This window comes from Epinephelus moara, chromosome 19, assembly GCF_006386435.1.
Source record: "Epinephelus moara isolate mb chromosome 19, YSFRI_EMoa_1.0, whole genome shotgun sequence".
Lineage (NCBI taxonomy): Eukaryota > Metazoa > Chordata > Actinopteri > Perciformes > Serranidae > Epinephelus > Epinephelus moara.
Genome location: NC_065524.1, coordinates 18,045,660 through 18,057,982, shown reverse-complemented (window position 1 = coordinate 18,057,982; position 12,323 = coordinate 18,045,660). Strand labels below are relative to the sequence as shown.

General features: G+C 42.9%; 1 protein-coding gene across 2 annotated transcripts in view; it reads right to left on the bottom strand.

Moving 5' to 3' along the window:
* Nucleotides 1-12,323, bottom strand: part of slc35f3b (solute carrier family 35 member F3b) — a 69,568-nt gene that overhangs the window by 22,565 nt on the left and 34,680 nt on the right. Inside the window, exon 1 of one of the 2 annotated variants that reach the window (XM_050072013.1) lies at nt 10,889-11,139. The exons of the other annotated variant lie outside the window; for it this stretch is intronic. Within the exon in view, the coding sequence (XP_049927970.1) occupies nt 10,889-10,964 (76 nt within the window). The 5' untranslated portion in view covers nt 10,965-11,139. Of the gene's footprint in view, nt 1-10,888; nt 11,140-12,323 lie in introns of those variants that run through there. 2 annotated transcript variants of the gene reach the window in all.

The window sequence follows — 12,323 nt, the reverse complement described above, 5'->3', positions numbered from 1 at the left end:
ACCCGTGTCTTGCCATCTTTTTCCAGCTAAAAATACCTTCTTTCGCAGTTTAATTGAACTTGAAGGTAATCAATCAGACATCTGAGTTAAAAATGTGGTGATCAAGTGCGACAGGCTGCAGCCAAACAGAGGACAAAAGAGGGCAGATCTGATATCCAATCCAAGGCGACCTTTTCTCTACCTCATGAGTTACAATGACATATGTGTGTGTATGTGTGTGAGTCTGTGTGTATATATTTGCCCGAGTGCACAAAGGCACACACAGCAACACTTAACTTTGCTGTTGTTGCCATCAATACCTGATAGCCTCCATACTTCTTCCATAATGTGTGCATTGAAGCGAAGTGTTGATGTGCTGTTTTCTGTCCCACTCACACCCACTCCGTGCGCTTCAAAGCTGATTCACTTACCAAGGTCATTTTATCACCTCAACTCACTGAACTTACTCATTGTTTAATGTCTTGTCTAAACAATTCAGTTACTGCTGTATAATTGTGTGTGAAAGTACAAAAGCTAAGAGGTTCAAACACAACGTAACATTAGATCTATTATTCATACAGCAGCTCTTCATTCACTCAGCCTCCCTTTATCTCTCAGTGACATTGTGTATTGGCGATGCATTAACATATCTTGGCTAAAACAGTAACAAAGAACACCAACAGTATCATCAGCAAAGCCCTAATAAATCCTTTTAGTCCACCTTTAAGCCAAACAGAGCCTATAGCTTCACCACAGAGAATAAAAGCGCAAGACCACAACTTTACAATCAGAGCAGCGAGAGGAAAATACAGTAAACAACAACATCATATCAGCTCTGTTTTCATTATGGTTGCATTAAATGCACCATGCATCTTCTGGAGCTCCCTCCCTTCCAGCAAGTTAAAACTGTGAGGGATCTCCCTAATGGTGTTTCCAGAGGTAATGATGTGCTGCAGGGAGCCTTCAGCTGCACTGTACGGTGCTGACTGGAATACAGAATGCACTTCAAAAGGCCTCACTGAGACAGGCATAAATCTAATAAGTTGGGCTTACACTGCAGGACACTGAACACTCTCATATCATTCTAGCTGTCCTGTGTCAGTTTATTGCCACATACCTAGCACTGATGACACTGTCTGTCTTCATGTAAATGTGATTTGTGCAGTTAAAGGGACGCCTATCATCTAATACAGGCACGTCCAAAGCTGGGACTGATTTTAAATGGCCTGCAGCATTTATCAAAACATACTACATTTAGCCCACCATACAATATTGGTAAACCAAGCAAGTTCACTTTGCATTTTTTCTGTTCACCTCATGGTGGCAGCACTATCATAAAGTTAATTGACATGCACCAAGAAGGAATTAATTAAAGTGTTTTCATCAACAGATGGTAAACAAGCAAACTTAACTTAGAAGCAGACATTTCTTACAAGGCAGCGGATAGGCCACAGCAAAGAAGCGTAAAGATGACAGCAAGGGCCGTTGCTTTAAGGTGGGGTGGAAAGTTGAATACTTTTCCACTGTGAGACCAAACAGCTGCAGTTGTCTTATTTGTATGTTCTTTTGTCTAATAACCCATATTATGTGAAAAGTAGCTGGTCCCCAGGTATTTTAATTTTTCTAATCTTGCCCCCCTTTACACCTCTGATCTAATACAAGTGGCTCGCTACGGATTTTACAAGACAGCTGTATACGAGGGCATCCGTCATGCCCAATGAGACGACTCATTCTTCCTGGAAGAGCTGCCTCTGACCTTGCCAGGTGGCCTCATCATATCACAGATTAACTTCCCTGATGACTATCACTTCCCATGCTAATGCCCCAGCTTCCCCAGGCTCTCTGCTGGATGCACAAAAGATTCTTATTTCTGTTTATCTGCTGTGAAAATGTGATGCAATTAAGATGAAATTATACCGCATTATTTGGGCATCCTGAACAATGCTTCCTGCTTTTGAAAAAAAAAAGCACTTGACAGCTCTGAAAGTCCTGGGGCAAATTTGGCAGCAATGAAAGATGATTCAAGATCATTGTCTGTTCTTGCAATGAAATGATGAATCAGCAAAGACCAAAAAAAACAAAAACAAAAAAAAAGAGACAGACACACGTGGATGTCTGTCAAAGTCTTGGGCACAAGGGTAAGAATTAGGTTTCTCTATTCTGAGCTCCAAAGCTCTTTGTCTTGTTCTGAAGGTCATCTCTTGTTTACACTGCCCAGTTTTTGTCCTTCCTGGGCCTCCGTCCCACATCCCGTGGCCCTGGCCACTGCTCCATACTGCAGCACAGTTTAATCTTCCAAATGCAGTGATGGGCCAAGCCAATCAGCCCCCAGAGAGGCACTGGGGCCCAGCTGAGCATTTCCAGCTCCGGCACATGTGAACACACATTGTGAAGTGTCATGACAACATTAAACGTAGTCACAATCTTGTCACACTGTCCTTGATGAAGCTGTTAGCATAATACTCAGAATATAATTACACTCTCTCCTTTATTAAATGAAACCCAGTTGTATAAATTATTAATTAAAGCTTGTGTGATTAAATGCTGAGGCATCAATGTATATTCATTTGTTACCCAGTGATGCAATGACTCAATGATTTAAAGCTAGCGCACTCCTTTCTTCAGCCTGACGGTGACTAATGATAGTGTATCAACCTTGACTGTCGTTGATGAACAATACGGGGCAGCGCTGAACTCATCAGTGTGAGAGAGCTGGGTCAGTAGAGTGGCTGAGTGAGATGGAAAGGCTCCTCGGCTAATGACATTTGAAGCCATTATTACCATGACTGAAACACACGGGAAGAGTCTCCTCCCGTAACTGCTAAATGATTAACTGAAAGCTCTTAACCTTATCAGCTTATAATCAAATGTCAATTGTCAAGGTCAGACATGACTGCGGTAAAAAAGCCTGCAATGCAATCTTCAGTTTAAGTGTATTTTTTTGAATATTTTAATAATTAATCTCAGCCTTTTTCATCCTAAACCAGATTTAGATGAGGTGTAGTTGCAGATTATTGTATTAGCAGAGATGCTTAATTTAACACTAGATGAAAATATCTCCACTCATTCAAAACATTTTATGTCCAAATGTGCTTAACTGAACCTAACAGGCATCTGTGAAATCACTGGAGACAGGAAGAAAGCGTTTGGCATCCTTGTAGGACCAGCTTTGGATCCACTCTGACAGCTGTATTGCCTCTCCTCCTCAGATGCGTTCATCCCAACCGCTCAGCTGAACTGAAGCATACAACAACGTGATACTCAATATGTGCAGGTAAAGGTGATCTCAAGAGTAAAGTAAGTACTAAAAGAAGATTTTTGTTATGATATGGACAGCATTTATCGACATAAAGGATAATATTTCAGCCCTGCTGGGTTTTTATCACAGCAAAGTGGGCAACTTTGCTTCTTAATTGACATTTTGGGAGAAAGATTCACTTGTCCTGTGCGACATCTCTCCACCTGTGTGAAAATCTGTTGACAAATCATTCTCTTTACCACAAAAGACACAGTAAATCAATCTTTATCGTATATGCTCATTTGTCTGCCTCTAGTGTTTTAGTAGACTAAGCACCTCATGGGGATAGTATTGAATACATGTCTCATTCCAGTGGGGTCGCAGCACTACAATTGGTGTTGAGATTTATCTGGCCATTAGTTAGCCAGTTTTCCAGCTTTTCCTCTTCATCTCAGTCCGTGCTTCCATGCTTCCCTGCTTCCCGACCAGCCTCATTCCCACTCACACACTCTCCTCCCTCCCCCTGCAGACTCTGCAGTGCAGATCTCTCCTGCTGATAGCTGCAAATCCCAAACGTGCCAGCAGAGCCCTGCCTGACTGCCTGCTCTCACACTTCACAGAGCCTGGCCATGACAGGCCGAGAAAGCTCGGCTATGTCCCTCTGTAGCTCCCTGAATAGGCCGCCGCCCACGCCATCCACCGCTTTCTCTGCTGCTGCCCTGCTTCTCCCAGAGCAAGAGCAGAGACCCTAGCAGGCAGCAGTAACGATAGCATCTAGGCTCTCTGCTGGTTTGCCAGGGTGGCCGTACAACTGTCGGGAGTGCTTCACTGGGACCTCAAGTTGGAGACAACGAGGTAAGAGAGGTTTGTCTGTTTGGCTGTTTGCCGACACCTCCGTGGGAGTGAAAGTGCGCTGCATCAGTGATTCAAGAGGGTAAACAGATCAATCACCGATACACACTTCAGAGGAACTCTTCTTCTTGTCTTACTGTCTCTTGGGTTTCTACTTGGAGATGAATATGAATTGACTCGTGCAACTTACTCATCCTGTCATGCTCATGATCAAATATTATTCCATATATATACTGTACATAACATCAATCTTAGGTTTACATTTGGGTTTCATAATTTAGATTTTAAAAATTGAAGAGTGTCTTTGCAAAAATGTAAGACAAAAATGCAAAATACTTGTCCATCTTTGGCTGTCACACAACATCAATCACAACATCAGCACTCTTAATAAAAATAAATCCTTCAGTATCATGTTGACTAATGCACTTTGTCATTTCTGACATGCAAGTCAAAGTCTGAGCCTCACAGTCTGTATTTGTTTAAAAAGTAAAACATTTTTTTTAGAATTTGTGTAAACTATAAACTGTAAATGTCACATTACAGAAGGATGGGAGCTTCATGGCAGGTTGGTCAGACAGGCAGGCAGAAGACAGACAGGCAGCAGTCACTGTCTTTGTAATCTCTAAGTCTGACAGACAGTGGGAGTCTGTGATACTTGGCTGTGACAGCTTGGTCAGGCCAACCTGACAGTCAGAGGCCTTTCAACACACCAGAGCAGGCTCATCTGACAAGGCTGTCTCGCTCAATAACGCAACAGAGAGTCAGGCGGCAAACACACCCTGCTGCGTCAACCAGCTGATAGGTGGGACCACATGGGCTGAGGGGGACAAAGGCCCAGGAGGGCAGACAAGGGCGGGACGACTGTTACTGATCCTGCTCTCCTTAATTCCCCACCGGTTTCTCCTTCAACCTCAAAGGACAACGGCGTGACTTCCTCACTGCGAGCTGCAAACTTGTTGTTTGTCACTGCCCCGACCTGCCCAGCTGGTTCAACAGATGCTCGCGACACAGGTCAATGCTGCGGCCCTCCAATGCCTCATTGGTTAGTGACACAACAAAACACTGGTGCAAGCAGGCCAGTGTGTTTCTGTGTGTGTCTGTTTGCTGTTTGTTACAGCACAGCAATAGCAATTACTCATATTTGGCAGCGGGTACACAGCCCAACTGTAAACCCACCAGTCCTGAAGCATCCCTCCCTCCCTCTTGCAGTCCCTCACAACGGCGACTATAGCATGATGGACCTGCAGTTTAACAGACTGGCAAGCATCCCAGCACTTTCCGCGACAAATCAATATTTAAAAGATTGGCCACAGCGTCCCTGTTGAAGTAATGGATAGGCAACCACCGCAGGTGTACGCTCTGTCTGCCCAAACAGCAGTTTTACTCCCTCTCAGCACCCCAAGGCCACTGATAATACAGAATCAGACTCCCATAAACCTGACTTTGGACTTCACAATTTTCAGAAATATTTCCACCTTTTCTTTACATCACTGCCGAAAAATGACCCTTACAGTTTGATGACCGACTAGTTTTTTAATGGCATCCAAAGAAAGTTTGTCAAAGAAGATTTAAATGGAGTGAACTGCCAACTAAGTCATTTTTACAGATTAAATGCAACATAGCACACATTTTTGCTGACACTATTCCCGGGTTGGTCACAATTACTACAACTGCTGTAGGGATGGTGGAAATATTTTGTTATTTCAGCTTTGTAATAATTAGCCTTTTAGGTACACCACAAGTATGCCATCTGGTCTACTGGCAGCATTAAACATTTAAAGAGGATAGGCAGCCGTCCTACACCCTGAAGAAAGCTTTCGGATCAACTCCCTCAATTTAGGATTAGAGCTCAGAGCTTCCTCTTTACACATTTGTGCAGAGGATTTTGCTCAAACATGAAACACTATGACACTGTTACAGAGGGCCTTTTCTTAGATATGCAGGAAGGAAGTCGTGGTAGCAAACCTCAAATGAACTTATACAGTGAATCAATTTAGCACTTAACATCAATCCATCTATTCAGTGAAATCTCATTCATTACAGTGAAACTGATGGCTCTCTCTGCACACGCGCCACGCATTACATAAACCAGAGCAAAAGCTCAGCCTGGTAATAAAATAAAAGCCCTGTCATTGTGTATTCAGTGCACACCTATCAAACGAGAAGGGCCTGTTTCACTTGCTTTTAAAATGAATTTAAAAGCATTACTCCTCTGACTACCTTCAAAGTCAACTCCAATTACATTCAAAGGATCAAAGTGAGATGTAACATATTAATGGAGCTCGGAGAGAAAAACTCCAAAATTAACGTCATAGCTGCTTTTAATGATCTTTTAACACCGCTGATGCAGACTAAGCACTCATTTATGTATCTTTGACCTGTGTTATAGCAGATGTAGCCTCATCTCCAAATTGAGGTTTTTGCTCTTCACACAGGACCGAATATACATTTACATACAAATAAGACACATGCAAATGAGCGTGAGATGTAAGATTCTATTTATGTCCTTTGTGAGTGGGCTTGAAGGAAACATGTCATGTTATTTATGTGTTTAACATTGATGATGATTTAGGTTTTTATGTTCTTCCAAGTCAGTCGCCTGAATTAAATGTTGTCATTATATGTTTCTACAAACCACAGATACGTTACATTTATATGTTTTACACATACTATAGCAACATTCCTAAAGTGACGTAGCTCTGATAACGTTTATATGAGCTGACTTTGTTATCGGGAGGGGGAGGGAATGGTGGATGGTGTGACACCTGGGCAAGACAGCTGCCAAGATGCAGACCACCTATCGAGATAAAGAAACGACAAAACTGGGTGTTTTTCAGCTACACATCAGCAGCATTTGAAGCAGCAATCACGCCACCAAAAGTGGTTATTTTTTAGGGAGACATTAGCGCCATTTTCAGACTGTATCACCAAATCAATCGTTTTCTGGCAAGACATCTGGGGCATTTCCAGCTGCGACTTTGCCCCCTGAATCATGTATTCTAAGACAAAATGTGATCCTTTCCTAATCATAACCAAGTGGGGTCTTTTTGCCACACACGTTACATATCCATGGCTTGTACAAACATACAATGCCAACATTTATTCTGGTGATTTGTTTGCAGACCACTGACCACAACAAAACCTGTTGTTTGCATTGGCCGCATTTCTATGGAAGCTGTGGCACCAGAAGCGATTGGTTTTTAGCGAGACATCGCTGGCATTTCCAGCGACGACTGTGCCACTAAAAAGGGGTTTATTTTAGTGAAGTTTTGACATATCCACTATGAGGTACAAATGTTACATATCCATGGTTTGCAGAAACATATAATGCCAACATCTATTCTGGTGTTTAGGTTGGTTCTTCACCTCAAACTGACAGAATCATCCATGTCTAAAAGTTGTAATCTCAACTTGCTCAGTTGTAAACGCTGATACTCTTTTGCTAAATGCACATATTTTATTAAGATGATGACTCACACACTGCGCACAAAGAGCAGGGCAGACAGGCCAAATGGACCGACTTTACATCCATCACTTCAGGCAATATCCACACAAAGCAATTAGCCCCATATTTGACTTTGCTACACTTATCAAAACATTTTTAAAATATTGAACCAGACAGGAAAAAGCAGACTGCTGGACTGTTCACAATAAAATGCTAATCCATCTCACTGGGAAACACTGAAGATCCGGTACTATGTTAAATGAGATAATGGTGTACATTTAAACCTCTACTTCTGTGTGCAAACAGTTATAATTTGCTATCAATCGATTTATATACAGCAGTCTCTGGTCAAGGTGCATGGAGCCCTGAAGAAAGGTTCAGTGTGCCCATAATAGCAGCTGGTGAAATATGACCGGCTTCCTCTGGGATGTATGTACACTGAATTGCTGTTCAAAGACGCCTGTTCTGTTTCCAGGCGTGTAATGAAATTACAGAGATTAAAGGGATTTTCATGAACTTCTTACCCCTGCCTCTGACGACACGGCACAGACATTCCCCAAAAGACATCATCGTTAGAAATACATTGGAAAAGAAATCAATAATTATCATCCATGGGCTGCTGGTTGGGTGGATATGTCCCGAGAACACATATAGAAAGAAGTAAATACTGCAGATGAAGACAGTGAATCAAACTTGTGGCTGCGGGAGACAGCAGCAGATACTCAGAAATGGACTTTGGCCCCTAAATAAAATTATTAAAGGAACAAAGGATGATTCTGGGATGTGCTGCCTGATGATAGATTGTTGCATTACTAGCCTCAAGATTGTACCACTAAGTCTGGTGTCAAAATTGATTGGTGGTGGTTCTACCTTTACCCCAAAGCACAAATCATGACTGCATGATAGTTCCTGAGATGCTGGTGAACTAGTCACAGTATCAAATGTAGAAAAACGTAATGTTCAGATCCAAAAACAACAAATTAGACCTCTGAATTTGGGTTCACAGAGCCGACTGTCACAACATCTCAGTCTTGTACTTGTTTTTGTAAGACTGTGCACCATTACAGTAATACTTCGTAGCACTGTGGAAGTTAACTACTGGACACAAAAAACAAGAAAGAAGAAGAAAAGACTACAGAAGATCCCGCATTGAAAAAAATAACTCTTCTGACAGTCGGGCGCAGGTTGTTAGTGAGCAGAACAGAGGTTTTGGAGCTGGGGTTACATAAGCAGCGGAGTGTCTGAAAAGCTGTGTGTTGATCCGCTGTGGCCCCCTGTGATTCCCTCCTCCTTCAAAGCAGCTGCTGAAACAGGGAGCCGAACAGTCACATCATAAACTCTACAGCTTTGACTCCCTTCGACAATTTACAATACTGTATCACCCCCCAACACACACACGCACACACATTTACAATCCTTCCTCTACCCACAGCAGCTTTTGTTAATTCTGTATATAGAAGCTTGTCAAATAGCACTCCGCCATCTTCGAAAAATAAAATATTTTGAGCTGACATTCACACTAATAAGCTTAAAACCATTGGTAACCCAGCAGCAATGATTATTCTGAGGTTATCCAGAATGCCTTGCAGTGACTGAATATATGCAACACAGTCTAAACAGCTACAGCATCTGGTTAGTTAATTTGATTTCTGCAGTGTCCATATGAAACTGCATCAAAATCCCTCATTCGTATTCCAGCAGCTGCTCTACTCATAAATTATAAATAATGAAGCATTTTCATATAGTTTCACATTAATACCACACACTGTTGTGAACTCCCAAACAATGAGAGGTAGAGTTAAGCTTCACTGACACGTCTGATTCAGCTAGCTCAAGTTCTGACTCCCACAAACTGCTGCAACGGAGCGTGTGAGGTAAACAGTCCCACAAACATTTAGGTTATTGTCTCCATAATTAACTTTTGTATTAATTAAAGCTTGTAAACTCCGCTTTATAGAGGCTGCACTGACATTTTGGCAAATTACCTCCACTTTCTGCGGGTTGACTGGTTGCCATCAGCGTTCACTGTAGCGCTGCCTCACTGCACTGCAGAAAGTACAGCTACCAGAGGCATAATATAAAGCTGATGTTAACTGTAAGTCACCACAACCACTTTAATGCACCTTGATATGCGTATATGAGTTTGAATTATGCCAAAATGAATAAAAGCATGAACGTTTATGTTAAGAAAGCAAGCTTGTATATACATGAATCTTTTATTAATACACTTAAATCCGTATTTTTTCTTTAAGTTGCCTGAGAGATGCAAATACAGGATTACTTCAGATGCACTAAAATGCTGTGAAATCAGCAGCCAACGAAGTGTTTTCTCTGTGCTTATGCCAAACACTGAGACATTCAGTAGTCCTCTGTGCTGAGAGGCGGATTAAAGAAAGCATAACACAGCTCCTTTGCACAGGCATGGGGCTGAGGAGAACAGTTGGGAAGAGAGCTGTGACACTATACTTGTTCAAGATGTCAGGACAGGTGATGCAGCAACATGCCCAACACACACAGAGTCAGAGAGGAGCTGTCCCTTCATGATGTCAGCAGGAAATGTCCTAATTGCGCTCCTGCAGATCAAAGGGACTCACAGACAAGGCAGGGAGACCCAATGATTGAGCCATCATGAAGCCAGCACAGGCAGACTGAAGACCAGTTTACAGGGACCATTAACATGTTTACTGCTGGGCTCATGTCCCAGCTGCTCTGACGTGATGCTCTGGTATTTTAGCTGTGACTCTTGCAGCCAGTGATGGGTGGAGGGGTGGGGAGTGTGAGGGGGAATCCCTACTGCAATAACAACTTAAGATCCTCCCTATGGACCAGTAAATTTAGCTCAGTGTTCATCAGGCCGACATGAGTCGCGCTTATCCTCCCCAATTAAAAAAAAAATCAATGCGTCAATAACAGTAATTCGGACAGTGAAGGTTTATTTCAGGCTTCATTTGGTGGATTTCAGAAACATCACACGGTGGAAGAAAATCCTAAATACATAATGCGATTATATTCTGAGAGCATATGGCGATTTATATGCAGAGGTGTGATTAGGATGCTGTCCGATGTCAAATTGTTTGCATAAACGTTGCACCATAGATTTAACGCCAAGTTGCGCGCTTGATTGATCCCCTTGTTGTTTTCCTGCTCGCACTAAGATTTCCTAAAGTTGATCCCTGTCTTGAATGAGATAGGTGCCTTGAGAGAAATATTTCAGCAGAAACCCCCCTCTCCATCAGATCAACAAAAGGGTGCTTCTAAATTTAGAGTATTCTGTGGAAAAACCACAACAGGCTGCCTGACAGACACACACACACACACAGCAGCCCCAGTTTACGGGGTTGCAGGCTTTCCAAATGCACATCAACTCTCCCTACCTTCCACTTTGGTGAGGGTGAGCACCGGACTGTTGCAGGCGGACAGCGGGGCAACCCTTGCGGAGTGTTTCTTCATGATGATGAGCTCGGATGGGCTGAGCTCTAAACCGCTTCGACTACATCCCTGAAGCTGAATTGGTGCAGACACCAGACCACTTGATGGGACCCTTGATGTTTCTAGAGCCGGTCTCCTGCTCTCTGTCCCCTCGCATCCATCCAACTCCCTCTTGAGGATTTTTTTTCTACCTCTGCCGTATCCCCCCACCCCCTTCCTCCACTTGCCTTCCCTCCTCAAATCTGCTGTATCCAGTGCGTCCTGGCTGGTCTCTCCTCACGTAGCCTACAGTTTGGCAATTGCTGCAATTCGCCAACGTCACACATCCATCATCCCCCCTCCACCTCTACAGCATCACGATCACCTCCCACCACCCACCACCCACCCTGTCCCGGAGGCAGGTGTGCCCGGCTGTCCTCCCCGACCCCCCGTGGCAGTGGTCCCTGCAGGGCAAAGGATGCTCCGCACGGAACTGACTGGACGGAGGCGCTGAGCTGGCAGCGTGCAGAAACTCTGGGCTATAAACGGACTGTGTGACAGATATGATGGGACCAGTGCTGTTAAGGCGGGGGCGGTGTGGTGTTGTTTAGCCCATAAACACCCTAATTGGAGTTGCTTCAAGTGAAATCATTTGTAATAAAATTACCTAATGCTTTGTCCACGCGGAATCCCGCAATTAAAGCTTAGTGACGGTCCCCAGACCCCACTTTGTAACACAACATATTGATTGCCTTTTCAAGCGATTTCTCGCGTTTACGCTCCTCAATTCTGGTTTTATTATTAATATATTTTAATTGTAATAGCTGTCTTTGTCTTTAAGCTTTTTCATTCTGAAATTAGCACAGAATATGTGCTGGTTATGTAATTGAAGACAATATGATGAAAATGTCTTCAAGGTCATTCAGTTCTTTACATGTTACTTTGCATAGTTTGGTGTTTAATAATTTACAAAGTGAACATTATATGCACTCAGGAATATTATCCACAATTACTTGTAAAACCCCAGTTAGTTACGAGAAACCTTTTTAATGCTTAATTTTGTGCTTTATGAAAATATATGCAATCGACTATACTCCTTCAAAATACAGTATACAGTAATATAGTAATCTGGCACAAGGGCATAGGTTTCGTTTCATCACTTGGAGGGGGCAACTGTGAGAGTTTGGGGGTCCTCCAAAACATTTTGGGCACTTAATTTCCTGCATTCTTGTGAATTTTTGTGCACCAATATGTGCCTCTTCTGCATCACATTATGGTGTTAATGTATTCAATTGTCCCCTGTGTCCCCCCGAAAAGCCTTGATCAAGCAAATGTATCACTCTATTTGAGTATTTTCTTAAATTTGCTCTTGACGCAGCTGGGTGGGGATGTGGGTTTGAT